The sequence below is a fragment of the Symphalangus syndactylus genome, chromosome 5 (assembly GCF_028878055.3).
Source record: "Symphalangus syndactylus isolate Jambi chromosome 5, NHGRI_mSymSyn1-v2.1_pri, whole genome shotgun sequence".
In the NCBI taxonomy this organism is placed as follows: domain Eukaryota; kingdom Metazoa; phylum Chordata; class Mammalia; order Primates; family Hylobatidae; genus Symphalangus; species Symphalangus syndactylus.
In genome coordinates, this window is record NC_072427.2 from 120,527,322 (window position 1) to 120,541,898 (window position 14,577).

At 47.8% G+C, this 14,577-nt stretch overlaps 1 protein-coding gene across 1 annotated transcript in view; it reads left to right on the top strand.

The window, feature by feature from the left end:
- Positions 1–1,440: 1,440 nt before the first annotated feature.
- Positions 1,441–14,577, top strand: part of GNB5 (G protein subunit beta 5) — a 65,799-nt gene continuing 52,662 nt past the window's right edge. The window contains exon 1 of the mRNA XM_055279158.2: positions 1,441–2,113. Coding sequence (XP_055135133.1) covers positions 2,002–2,113 — 112 coding nt within the window. The 5' untranslated portion in view covers positions 1,441–2,001. The remainder of the gene's footprint in view (positions 2,114–14,577) is intronic.

A 14,577-nucleotide genomic window follows, 5' to 3' on the forward strand; every position in this document is an offset into this window, starting at 1 on the left:
TTCTAACTTGGCTCTGCAAATTGTAGAACTGAGGACATTTAGTTCTTAAAAATAAACCTGCTTTCTGGGGGCCTTACCCCCCCCCCATTATTTATTAATCTAACTCCTCTGCTTTTTAAACAACTTCCTCTGCAGGTAGAATAAACCCAAGAATCCCAGATTTTGAGTCCTCTGTGGCACACAGGTTCTCCCTAGCACAGGGGCCAGGCCTGGAGATACTCTTCTAGGGAATAGTTGCCAGCTAGCGCTATTATTAGGTTGGTGCAAAAGTAATTGCGGTTTTTGCCGTTGCTTTCAACTGAAGCAGTGGCGTGATCTCGGCTCACTGCAACCTCTGACTCCAGGGTTCAAGCGATTCTCGTGCCTCAGCCTCCTCAGTAGCTGAGGTTACAGGCACGAACCACTATGCCCGGCTAATTTTTGTATTTTTAGTAGAGAGAGGGTTTCACCATGTTGGCCAGACTGGTTTTGAACTCCTGACCTCAGGTGATACACCCACCTTGGCCTCCCAAAGTGTTGGGATTACAGGTGTGAACCACCGCGCCCGGCCCACACCATCTTACTTAATTCTCATAACAATCCTATGAAGCAGATCCTATGAATAAGCTTTTCCAGATAAGGAAACGGAGGATCCCAGACTCTAACCTGCAAAACAACTATGTACAGATTAATATCGAGTACCTTCAACTTTTCTCAGAGAAGGCCCGGGACAGCAAGTGGAGGCTGGCTTCTCTGGGAGGGAGCAGGTACAGAGAGGTGGGGACAGCACCCAAGATTCTGCTTGGCGATGTTCTCGCAGAATTTGTAACTTTGATCTGCTTTCTCACTGTCTGCACAAACGCATGCAAGATCACAGTGGAGGGAAAAAGGAGAAGGCTGGAGTTGGATCATCCACACCAAAGTCCAGAGGACTAGGGAGCCAGCCTGTCTGGGTCCAAATCCTGGCTCTCCCTCTTTCTTGGAGCATGCCCCCTGAGCAATTACTCAGTCTTTCTGTGCCTCAGTTTCCTCTTCTGTAAAGTGGGGATAAGAGTGCCCATTCAAGTTGACTCCTGTGAGGATTAAACAAGTGCGAATTAAAGCACTTAGAACAGTGCCTCTCACACTTCAGGCGCTTGCGGCGAGGGGATGCTTCAGTCTGACAGAAGTCACTAAACATGCATCCTGGCAGAACTGTGCCAGCCCTTAATTCTAAAGGGCAGGAGGTGGCCTCAGAAGTGAGGGATCCGAGATGCCTGGGCGTGGGCTCAGAAGCCCCAGGTCTGAGCCTGCGCGCCCACCGACCCACCGCCATCCCCTTTTGCCGCCCCCAGGCTAGGGACCTGATTCCTGCGTGAAGAAAAGAAAAAATAAGGGTGGGCCTCCTAAAGCCGCAGAGACTCCGTCTCAGAACCCAGCGACTAGTTTTATTTTTGTATATTTAAATCAACAAACGAAGAGGGTTTCCGGTTCCTTGTTGGGGGAGCATCGTAGCTACCTGCGGCCAAGCCTCGTAGCCGTCTCCTCTCCCGTCCTCTCTCTGCCTGCAGGAGCCACGGGCCCGCAGCCCGCAATCAAGCCCCACAGAGCGGAGATCTGCACGAGAGGCTTGGGGATGGGAGGGCCGTGTCGCGGGGGCCTCACCGGTCTCCCCAAGAAGCGGGGAGTCCCGAGTTGGAATCCCGGCTTGGCCCTTCCCTCTGTGTGCGTCCTCGGGCAAATCACCCAGCATCCCTGAGCCTCAGTTTGCCCGCTGGTAAAACGGGCGTGACACTCCCTGCCTCTCCCGGAGGAGAGAGGCCGACGCGGACATCGCACCGGGCACTGCGCCAGAGCGCGCGCCCAGGTGCCAGGGTCTTGGGGCTCAGGCGCAGCAGCCGGGCCCGCAGCTGCTGGCGTCATCGCGGAGGGCGGGGCCGCGGGGCGGTGCTCGGGGCCGGGGACGGCTGCTGGAGCGGCGCCCGCCGCGGCTCAGCGCATCCCCGCTCTCCGCTTCCCTCTCCGCCGCGTCCCCGCGCGAAGATGGCAACCGAGGGGCTGCACGAGAACGAGACGCTGGCGTCGCTGAAGAGCGAGGCCGAGAGCCTCAAGGGCAAGCTGGAGGAGGAGCGAGCCAAGCTGCACGATGTGGAGCGTGAGTGCGGGCCGGGAGGCGGGCGGGGCAAGCCGGACCGGCTCGCCACTTCCCGGGCGGGGGCGGCGGGGGCGGTCGGGGCTGCGACGGGAGCCGGGCCCGCGCCACCGCCCGGGAGCAGGGCCCCGGGGCCCGGGCGCGCAGGTGAGGCGCGGGTAGCGGTCCCGATCCCCGGGGCGCGCGGGGGTGGGGCCCTCGGAGGGTCCGGGCACCTGGCCGACCCCCGCCGCCAGCTAGCGGAGGACCGCGGGACTAGCTACTCTCATCACCTGCCTGGAAGCTGCGAACTAATCGCGTTCTTGCCCCTCCCATGCGGAGGGCAGGGGGTGGGGTGTCGGTGGTGACGAGCGAGCGCGGCGAGCCCGTGTAGGCGCGGCCTAGGAGAGACTCCTGTTTTGTTTTTTAATGATCGTCTGGCTTTCTCCATCACTGTTGTGTCTTTTCTCAGTTTTGCTTTTATGAGACTGCAATTTCAAAGCTCATTTTTTCCAACCTCTACCCTATCCTTGGGGCGGGGAGCTGGGAGAGAAGGGAAACGGAGGAGCTCACCAAATTCAACCGTTCAGTTCGTTTAAGGCTGTTTAAAAAGCTTTTGGATCGATGTGGTGGATTGGCATAAAAGAGCCATAGCAATCTTAAACTTGCATTCTTCACCACCACCACCCTAATTCAGAACTGGCTCTGTGATTTTTATGAGTGAGCGATTAAATAGCCAGGTTCAGTGGCTCTTGGCCAAAACAGCGTTCCTTTACTTTGTCAGAGGGCTCCTCCTCAGCAGAGCTTAGGCTGGGGGCCAGGCTTGGGGAAGTGGTCGTATCTGCTGACTTTTCAGCTCTGAGGGTGGCATCTCCCCTTTGCTGAGCACCTCCCACGGTGCCCTCCTGCACACCTTGACGTTGTTCTGCCATTCCTAATCCGTGCCACCCTTTACATTCTATTTGGAATGGAAAAATAGGGTTCGTGCTAGAGCCTTTAGCTTTTGATCTCTGAAGGTCACTTAAGAGAACTGGATGACCTGGATCTAGCGTGTGCTGTGCTTTCCTAGGGGTCTCCTTTAAATAGGAGGCACTCTAAGCTTAGAAATCGTGTCCGGCAATCACTAACCATAAACTCCAAATAATGTAGTTATGCAAATTGAGAGTTACTTTTCTTACATAACAAGAGCAAAAGTGGATGATCACCTGCTGTTGTTCAGCTGCACCACGCACCCCCCACCAAGGGACCCAGGCTCCTTCTGTCTTTCTTCTCCACACCTTAGAGCAGTGGCGTTTGCCCCATGATTATAATATGATTGCCACAGCTCCAAACATCACTTCTGTATCCAAGGCAGGAAGAAGGGGGAATATGGACACCAATCTCTCTTTGCTCCCTATCAAGAAAGCAAAGCAAAAGTTTTCCCAGAAATCCTCCTCCCAGTTTGAGACCAGCCTGGCCAACATGGTGAAAAGTATTCACAGGTCGTCTAACTTCTGCATTTGACAGATGAGGAAACTGAAGCACAAAGAAGTTAAAGGACTTACCGAAGGTCCCCTGATGGGACCCGGATTCCCCCCAGGCAATCAGAGTGCCAGCTCAGGCTCACTTCAGATTATTTTTGCCAAACCCGTTTTGAGCTTCATGCAGAGGGCGTTCTCCAGCAACTCACTTATTCAATAGTGTAGGCTGCATTCCTGGATATTTTCAGCTTTTCTGTGAATTTGTAAGTTGCCTTAAGACAGAGAGATAGCAGAGATGCAGCTTTTCAATAGGGAACCTGAGGGGGCAAATGTAGTCAATCCAAAAGAAGAAACTTTTTTTTGTCCTGCCAAGAGTGTGGTGCCCTCAAAAGCTAGGGCCAGATTTTAGACCCACAGTGGAAGTGTCTATCCCTACCTGCACGTGTCAGAATTTGTGAGCTGCAAAGACCAGAAGTCATGTGGTTGTGTCCCTCTTGATTCCCCTGCAGCTTCCAGACCACTTCTCGTCTACCCCCCATAAAACCTTTGCTCCTTGAAGGTTCTTATCACCATATTGACCTCTTCCCCTTTGACATGTCTCCTGATCTCCCAGCCAGGTTCTCTCATTTCTTTTCTTTTCTTTTCTTTTCTTTTTTTTTGACACGGAGTCTCACTCTGTCACCCAGGCTGGAGTACAATGGCGCAGTCTTGGCTCACTGCAACCTCCACCTCCCAGGTTCAAGCGTTTCTCCTGCCTCAGCCTCCCAAGTAGCTGGGACGATAGGCATGTGCCACCACACCCAGGTAATTTTTGTATTTTTAGTAGGCTTCACCATGTTGGCCAGGCTGGTCTCGAACTCCTGACTTCAAGTGATCTGCCCGCCTGAGCCTCCAAAAGTACTGGGACTACAGGTGTGAGCCACTGCACTCAGCCATTCTTTTCTTTATTCATCTTTATTTTTAAGAGACAGGGTCTCGGCCCGGCAAGGTGGCTCACACCTGTAATCCCAGCACTTTGGGAGGCCAAGGCAGGTGGATCATGAGGTCAGGAGATCGAGACCGTCCTGGTCAACATGGTGAAACTCCGTCTCTACTAAAAATACAAAAATTAGTTGGATGTGGTGGCAGGTGCCTGTAATCTCAGCTACTCGGGAGGCTAAGGCAGGAGAATAACTAAAACCAGGGAGTTGGAGGTTGCAGTGAGCTGAGATCTTGCCACTGCACTCCAGCCTGATGAAGCAAGACTCTGTCTCAAAAAAAAAAAAAAAAAAAAAAAAGAGAGAGAGACAGGATCTCACTCTGTCACCCAGGCTGGAGTGGAGTGGAGTTATAGCTCACTGCAGCTTCAACCTCCTGGACTCAAGCAGTCCTCCTGCCTCAGCCTCCCAGGTAACTGGGACTACAGACACGTACTACCATACCTGGCTACTTTTGTTTCAAAATTCTTTGTAGAGACAGGGTCTCACTATGTTGCCCAGGCGGGTCTTGAACTCCTGGCTTCAAGTGATCCTCCTGCCTTGGCCTCCTAAAGTGCTGATATTACAGGCATGAGCCACTGTGAGCCTAGCCAGGTTCTCTCACTTCTTAAGGACTTTGGCATTTCTTAGGACTGTGGCTTGAGTCTTCCTCTTGCTCCTAAGCCCTGCCCCATCCTGTGAGATGACGTGCGGGCCCCTCACCTTTGCAACCCCTGCTGCACACATGCCTGGGTTCTTGTCAGCACTCAGGACTGCTCCTCTTCCCGCATCTCCAATCGCTGCCTCCACCTCCAAGCATAGCCTCTCCCTGGGGAGATCTCCTTCCTCCAGGATCCCAGCTCTCCTCTCTTCCAGTCTCTCAGCCCCTTCCTTTCTTCTCTTCCTTCAGTATCCAGTGTTGAGACTTTGGCCACCATTTCAGCAACAATCTTGCCAAGCAATCCAAATTTCCTTGTGCTTCTGTCTCTTCATGGGAGCTGCCTGGCAGAACCTCAGCCTGGATGAATTTGCTGTCCCCTCTCTCTCTCGTACCTGCAGCTGAACATCAGATGCTGCTGTAGAAGCGGCACACAGGGGGCTCGCTGAGACCACTGTCAATCCCACAGTCACTAGTTCACCAAGGCTTTCAGAGCTGGCTGGAGTTTCTCTGGTTAGCTCTTCACAGTGAAAATTTTAGACTCTCTATGCGGCATGGGTCTCTGACTCCTCTCCTTCCACCTGGACTCCTTCTCCACAGAAAATGGAAGCTCTAAACTGATCCCTTAATGTTACACTTCCAAACCCACCTCCACATGCACTGACCTCAAACCTGTCCCTGTCCTGGCTTTGTCAGTTCCCTCCCACCACCAGGCATGAGATCCCATCATCTCCAGCCTTCAGTCACCTTGACCTAGCAGTTATTCCTGCCTCCTCCTTTATTGACATGTATGCACACCCAAGCCTGTCACTCATTCAACACATTCTGCCGGCCCATTGTATGTCAGGCACTGTTCTCAGCCCTGGGGGATACTGCGGTGAACAAGTCAGACCAGCATCCCTCCCTGGCAGAGCTTCCATTCCAGTGTGGGAGTCAGAGGACAAATGAGTAATATGGGTGACATGCTAGATGACACGTATTAGAGAGAAAAGAACTAAAGCAGACAGCGGGAAATGAGGTGTTGGGGAGCAGAAGCTTTAGAGAAGGTGGCCCAGGGAAGCCTCATTGAGAAGGGCCTTTGAATCCAGACCTGAAGGAAGAGAACCAGCACCACGACTACTATCCGGAGAGCAAACTTCAAGCAAAAGGAGGAGCTAGGCAGAGGCCCCAGGAGGGGGTGTGTTTGGTGGATCTGATGTATCTGAGGAAGAGTGAGGAAGCAGGTGTGTCTGGAGGGGAGTGTGCAGGGCAGAGTCCAGCTGCAGGTTATGCTGGGAGCTCATGCTGGACCCCGTGGGCACAGTGAAGATTTGGGCTCTTACTCCCAGTGAGTCGGGAAACCCTTGGAGGGTTTCGAGAGAGAGGATGGATCTGATTGCTTTACTGGGCTCACTCTGCCTGCCGTGTTTTGTGGCAGAACAAGACAGCTTGAGGGAGGGAAATGAAGTGTGAGAGGTAAGTGACCTGGGGTGAGAGTTCTTGACAAATGTCTCTTTCCCTCTTATCAGAGAGCCTGCCTTGGGTGCCACTTGCCAGCTCCTAATGGAAGTTACAGCTAAAGGTGGAAGAGCGAGAGATGATTTCTGAGCTTGTCTTGGTCCCATAGTTGACCCTGCAGCTGCTCTTACCTTACCCCAGCCCAGACACCCCCAGCTCCTTCCTAAGTGTGTTCGTCCCTTGGCACTCAGGTGGGAAAGGGAGGAAAGGATGCTGATGAGTTTTACTTGTGGAAGTATAAGCTGGAGCCCTGTCAGGTGCAAACAACAGTGCTATCATTTTTCCCTGTGTGAAGGAAAGTGGTATCATCCCCATCTGTGCGATAAGTGAGCTGGCTTAGCAAAGTCAAATAATTCGTTCAGGGTCATGCAGCTGGTTAGTGGTTGGGCCGGGATTCAGTTTGGGAATGATGCAGCTTTCTTTGCAGGGCACCCCATTGAGCAAGTGGCTGAGAGCCTGGGGGAAGGTGGGAAGGGTCTGGTGAAGCTGGGGAGGACCATAAACTGAATCTGTTCACTCCCCAGAGCGGGGGCTGGCAGTGTGCACTTTCCTGTATCTCTTATGATGACTGGCAGCCTCTTAGTTAACAGATCTCTTTTTGTTTGTTTTGTTTTACTTTTTTGAGATGGAGTCTCGCTCTGTTGCCCAGGCTGGGGTGCAATGGCATGATCTCAGCTTCCTATAACCTCCACCTCCTGGGTTCAAGCAGTTCTCCTGCCTCAACCTCCTGAGTAGCTGGGATTACAGGCGCGTGCCACCATACCTGGCTAATTTTTGTATTTTTAGTAGATACAGGGTTTCACTGTGTTAACCAGGCTGGTCTCAAACTCCTGACCTTGTGATCCATCCACCTTGGCCTCCCAAAGTGCTGGGATTACAGGCGTGACCCACTGCGCCTGGCCTTTTTTTTTTTTTTTTTTGAGATGGAGTCTCACTCTGTCACCCAGGCTAGAGTGCAGTGGCACAATCTCAGCTCACTGTAAGTTCCACCTCCCAGGTTCAAGCGATTCTCCTGCCTCAGCCTCCCAAGTAGCTGGGACTACAGGCACGTGCCACCATGCCTGGCTAATTTTTGTATTTTTAGTGGAGACCGGGTTTCACCATGTTGGACAGGCTGTTCTTGAACTCCAGACCTCAGGTGATCTGCCCGCCTCGGCCTCCCAAAGTTCTGGGATTACAGGCGTGAGCCACCGTGCCCAACCAGACCCTAGGTTTTAAAATGGAAAGTCCTGCACCCCAGGAGACCCTGCAGTCCTAGGCAAACCAGGATAGTTGTTACTCCTGTTGGCTTGGACTTGCCCAAATTCTTGCCTTAAGGTCAATACAATAAAATTGTATAGCATAAACTTTGAGGAAAAAATGAAGGTTTCCTCTCTTCAGACCCTGAGTTCTTCACCTCCATCCCTTTGGCCCTCATCCCCGAGCCAGACCCTTGGCCAACATAAAATATAGGAACTATTAATAGCTTATATGGGTCCTCTGATGGGAAGCCAGCTCACATCAAACTCCACAGCCCCAAGCCCCATTTTCCCCTTCCTCCCGCAGAGCTTCCTGCTTCTCCCTAGAGCTTTCTCCTTGTCACTTTCTGCTTATCTTCTACCACAGGCGAGTACTCCCTCGCTTGATTCCAAGGCATTTTAGAATCAAGTGGTTACAGCATGCATTCATTTCTGATTGCTGCTGTACAAATTTCCACAAACTTAGTGGCTTGCAATAACATACATTTGTTTTCTTACAGTGCTGGAGGTCTATAATCGGTGACTAAAATGGGTGGGCAGGTCCTTCTGGAGGCTTTAGGGGAGAATCCATTTCTTGCTTTTTCCAGCTTCTTGGGGCTGCCCATGTTCTCAGCCCAAGGCTCACGTGATTCTGAGCACTGCTTCTGTGGTCACCTCTCTCTCTGACTCTGACCCACCTGCTCCCTCTTATTAGGATCCGTGTGATTATGTTGGGCCCACCTGGATAATCCAGGATAATCTCCCCATCTCAAGATCCTTAATCACATCTATAAAGTCCCTTTTGCCATAAGATAGCATCGCCACTGGTTCTGGAGATTAGGATGTGGATACCTTTGGGGGCCATTATTTAGCCCATCACACAGCTCTTAGATCAGGAGGGTTCCCCTGCTTCAGCTTCAGTCTTTCAGCACAAAACATTTCCTTCCCTTCCCAACAGCCCTGTCCCTTATAGATGAAAAAGCAGCTGAGATCCAGGGAGAGGTGAAGGGATTTCCCTAATATTTTGTAGCTACTCTAATGTTGAATAGGGAGTAGAGAAGATTCAAGCTTCCAGGACAGCTGTCCTCCTCATCATGCTAGACCTTCTCTTAGAAAGTTGAGATTTGCCAACAGTCTCCCTAAATGACCTAGTTCCATCTACCTCTTCTACTTCACCTTGGATCAGTCTATGCTTTGCTCACTATTGCCAGTCACACTGGCCATCTTGGTGAGCTTCAGACCATCAAGCTTGTTCTTGCCTTCAGCCTTCAGACATCTTGTGTACTCTCTTCTGGAACGTTCTCCCACTTCTTTGCATAGTTTACTTCATATATTCTGTCTCAGTTCATATTCCACCTCCTCAGAGGCAGCTTCCCTTATTATAAAAAGCAGTAAGTGTGCTGGGCACGGTGGCTCACGCCTGTAATCCCAGCACTTTGGGAGGCAGAGGCAGGTGGATCGCTTGAGCCCAGGAGATCAAAACCAGCCTGGGCAACATGGAGACTCCTTAATCTAAAATGGCCATGTCTGTCCCGACTTCCTACAATTTCAGCTCCCTTTCATTATTCACTTCATCACTCTCTAAAATTACTTTCATTAATTTATTCTTTGTTGACTGATTGACGATTGGTTGATTTTATGTCTCCCTTACTAGAATGTAAGCACCTTGGCAGCAGGTACTTTATTTGTATCATTTACTGTGGATCACCCTCCTACAACAGTGAACTAGGCTAAGTAAATATTTATCAAATAAAAAAAAAGAGATTGGCATTGAAAAGAAAGAAAAGTAAATCCACATATGAAAAGGTGTTGATTTTTTTATTAAGTAAAAGAAAATAAAAAGCAAAGTGCCAAACAGTATATATAACATGATCTTAATAAACAAGAGGTGCCTGTATATGCAGTAAATGTCTGGAAGGATACACAAGGAACTTGTTATCGCTAGAGAGGGGTATGGAAAGTGAAGGTGCTTTTCATTTTATACCCATCTATACATTTACTGTTTTTGAGCCAGGTTCTCACTGTGTCACACAGGCTAGAGTACAGTGGCCCAATCATGGCTCACTGCTGCCTCAAACTCCTGGCTACCTCAACCTCTCAAGTAGCTGGGACTGCAGGTGTGTGCCACCACACCTGGCTAATTTTTGCATTTTTTTGTAGAGATGAGGTTTCTCCATGTTGCCCAGGCTGGTCTTGATCTCCTGGGCTCAAGCGATCCATCTGCCTCTGCCTCCCAAAGTGCTGGGATTACAGGCATGAGCCACCGCACCCAGCACATTTACTGCTTTTTATAATAAGGGAAAAATGAGTACTAGAATGGGAGTCAAGATCAAGAATAAAAGGAGGCTGGGCATGGTGGCTCACTTTGGAAGGCTTAAACGGAAGGATCACTTGAGCCCAGGAGTTGAAGACCAGCCTGGGCAACATAGCGAGACCTCAACTCTCAAAAAAATAAAAATAAAAAAATAAAAATTAGCCAGGCATGATGGTGTGCACCTGTGGTCCTAGCTACTCGGGAGGCTGAGGTGGGAGGATCACTTGAGCCCAGGAGGTTGAGACTGCAATGAGCTATGATTGCACCACTGCACTCAAGCCTATGTGACAGAATAAGATCCTGTCTCAAAAAATAAAAAATAAAAAGAGAAAGGGGAAAACAATTCAACTCTAAAGAGTCTTTAACTTGAAATTAAACTGAGGAATAATCTGCAAGACAGGCTCAAAGCAGACAGAACAGGAAGGACATGGTGTTCATTTCAGCCAACAGGCACAGCAGCCTCCCGGGGCTGTGTGGGAGCTTTATTCCAATTCCCAGCTCCTTGAGGCAGATGCTAATATTGTTAAAGAACAAAGCAAGTTTATGTCGTTTTTCTGAGTACAAATCTAGACTAAATTTGATACACATGATGTATTATCTGATACCATTAACTTTTCTATCTATTCTAAATGTAATTTTTTGAAAAGTTTTATTATTGAATGCTTTATGGCTTAGAGTCTTGGACTATTCTGATTTATGGCTTAGGGAATAATCTGGGAAAACCAACTTTCTAGATTAGCCTGGAACAAACATATTCCTTGACTTTTTTCATATTCTAAGAAAATGTGATCTGTGTACTGAGGCTTACAGAAGTCGGTTTCTCTACAGTCATCCTCTTCCCTGCTGCTCGGCCACATGCCTCCTGCACCCTTCAGAGGCAGCAGAAAGCTAACCTGCCTTCATTTCCTTTCCCCTTCCTTTCTCTGCATTCACCATTATACTTGAGCTGGCTAATGCAAGGGTGTTTAGAGTACTTTCCCAATAAACAAATGCTCACTGCGGAAAAATCTAGAAATACAGAAGAAAACAAGTCATTCATAATCTCAATACCTAGAGGTAGCCATTTGTAATATGTTGATGTGTTTCATAGCTTGTGTTTCCACATTTATGTATATATTTATAAGCTTACTAGGGACTGTACTAGATAGAGGATTTGAGCCCAGTTTTAACATTCAGCACAATGGATTGAGTAGCTCCCCATGTCATTTACATTTCTTTTAATGTCATCATTAAAAATTCTTATATGGAACCATATAGTATTCCATCTTGAAGATGGTCCTATAACTTAATTCTCCAAACTTTTAATTAGGGATTTCAGGGTAGAATTTTTTGTGGCTCATGAAATTTTTTTTTTTTTTGGAGGTAGGGTCTCACTTTATTGCCCAGCTGGAGTCCAGTAGCGTGATCTCGGCTTACTGCAACCTCCACCTCCCAGATTGAAGTGCTTCTCTTGCCTCAGCCTCCCAGGTAGCTGGGATTATAGTCGCACACCACCATGCCTGGCTAATTTTTTTTTTATAGTTTAGCCATGTTGGCCAGGCTGGTCTCAAACTTCTGACCTCAGGTGATCTGCCTGCCTCAGCCTCTCAAAGTGCTGGGATTACAGGCATGAGCCACCATGCCCAGCCTCATGAATTTTTTTAAGGCAATTCACAAATCTCTGACAAATATAAGTGAGATAAATGTGACTGTAAATGTTTTCCTTCCATACAGGTGTTTGAGAGAGGTTTTTTTGTTTTTTCTTCAGCTTTTAAGTTCCAGGGTACATGTGCAGGATGTATAGTTTTGTTACACAGGTAAACATGTGTCATGCGGTTTGCTGCACAGATCAACCCATCACCTAAGTATTAAGCCCAGCATCCATTAGCTGTTCTTCCTGATGCTGTCCCTCTTGCTATGCCCCTGACAGGCCCCAGTGTGTGTTGTTCCCCCGATGTGTCCATTTGTTCTCATCATTCAGTTCCCACTTCTAAATGAGAACATGTGGTGTTTGGTTTTCTGTTTCTGCGTTAGTTTGCTGAGGATAATGGCTTCCATGTCCCTGCAAAGGACATTATTTTGTTCCTTTTTATGGCTGCATAGTATTCCATGGTATGTATGTACCACATTTTCTTTATCCAGTCTATCATTGATGACCATTTGGGTTCGTTTCATGTCTTTGGTATTGTAAATAGTGCTGCAATGAACATGTGTGCTTGTGTCTTTTAATAGAATGGTTTATATTCCTTTGGATATATACCCAGTAATGGGATTGCTGGGTCAAATGGCATTTCTGCTTCTAGATCTTTGAGGAATTGCCACACTGTCTTCCACAGGGTTGAACTAATTTACATTCCCACCAACAGTGTAGAAGCATTCCTTTTTCTCCACAACCTCGCCAGCATCTGTTGCTTCTTGACTTTTTAATAATCACCTTTCTGACTGACATGAGATGGTATCTCATTGTGGTTTTGATGTGCATTTCTCTAATGATCAGTGATATTGAGCTTTTTTTCATGTTTGTTGGCTGCATGAGTATCTTCTTTTGAGAAGTGTCTGTTCATGTCCTTTGCCCACTTTTTAATGGGTTTTTTTTTCTTGTAAATTTGTTTAAGTTCTTGTAGATTCTGGATATTAGACTTTTATCAGATGGATAGATCGCAAACATTTTCTCCCTTCTGTAGTTTGTCCATTTGCTGTGATGTAGTTTATTTTGCTATGCAGAAGCCCTTTGTTTTAATTAGATCCCATTTATCAATTTTTGCTTGCGTTGCAATTACTTTCGGTGTTTTCATTATGAAATCTTTGGCCCGTGACTATGTCCTGAATGGTATTGCCTAGGTTTTCCTCTTTCTTTCTTTTCTTTTTCTCTTCTCTTATCTTCTTTTCTTTTTCTTTCCTTTTTTTTGAGACAGAGTCTTGCTCTTGTCACCCAGGCTGGAGTGCAATGGCGTGATCTCTGCTCACTGCAGCCTCCGCCTTCTGGGTTCAGGCTATTCTCCTGCCTCAGCCTCCTGAGTAGCTGGGATTACAGGTGCCCACCACCATGTCCAGCTAATTTTTTGTATTTTTATTAGAGACGGGGTTTCACCATGTTGGCCAGGCTGGTTTCAAACTCCTGACTTCAGGTGATCTGCCTGCCTTAGTCACCCAGGCTGGAGTGCAGTGGCGCGATCTTGGCTCACTGCAACCTCTGCCTCCTAGGTTCAAGTGATTCTAGTGCCTCAGCCTCCCAAGCAGCTGGGACTACAAGCATGCGCCACCACACCTAATTTTTGTATTTTTAGTAGAGACGGGGTTTCACCATGTTGGCCAGTCTGGTCTCAAACTCCTGACCTCAAGTGATTCGTCTGCATTGGCCTCCCAAAATGCTGGGATTACAGGCGTGAGCCCCCACACCTGGCCTGGTATTGCCTAGATTTTCTTCTAGGGTTTTTATAGTTTGGAGTTTTACATTTAAGTCTTTAATCCATCTTGCATTAATTTTTGTATAAGATGTAAGGAAGGGGTTCAGTTTCAGTCATCTGCATATAGCTAGCCAGTTCTCCTAGCATTATTTATTAAATAGGGAATCCTTTCCCCATTGCTTGTTGTTGTCAGGTTCATCAAAGATCAGTTGATTGTAGGTGTGCAATCTTATTTCTGAGCACTCCATTCGGTTCCATTGGTTTATGTGTCTGTTTTTGTACCAGTACCATGCTGTTTTGGTTACTGTAGCCTTGTAGTATAGTTTGAAGTTGGGTAGCCTGATGCCTCCAGCTTTGTTCCTTTTACTGAAGATTATCTTGGCTATATGGGCTCTCTTTTCATCCCATATGAATTTTAAAATAGTTTTTTTTCTATTCTATGAAGAATGTCAATGGTAGTTTAACAGGAATCGCATTGAATCTATAAATTACTTTGGGCAGTATGGCCATTTTCACTGTGTTGATTCTTCCTATCCATAAGCATGGAATGTTTTTCCATTTGTTTGTGCCCTCTCTGATCTCCTTGAGCAGTGGTTTGTAGTTCTTCTTGAAGAGGTCCTTCACTTCCCTTGTTAGCTGTATTCCCAGGTATTTTATTCTCTTTGTAGCAATTATGAATGGGAGTTCACTCATGATTTGGCTCTCTAGTGATTTTTGCACATTGGTTTTGTATCCTGAGATTTTGCTGAAGTTGCTTATTAGCTTAGGAAACTTTTGGGCTTAGACGATGAGGTTTTTCTAGATACAGGATCTTGTCATCTGCAAACAAAGATAATTTGACTTCCCTTCTTCCTATTTGAATACCATTTATTTCTTTTTCTTACCTGATTGCCCTGGCCAGAACTTCCAATACTATATTGAATAGGAGTGGAGAGAGAGGGCATCTTTGTCTTGTGCCAGTCAAGGGGAATGCTTCCAGCTTTTGCCCATTCAGTATGAT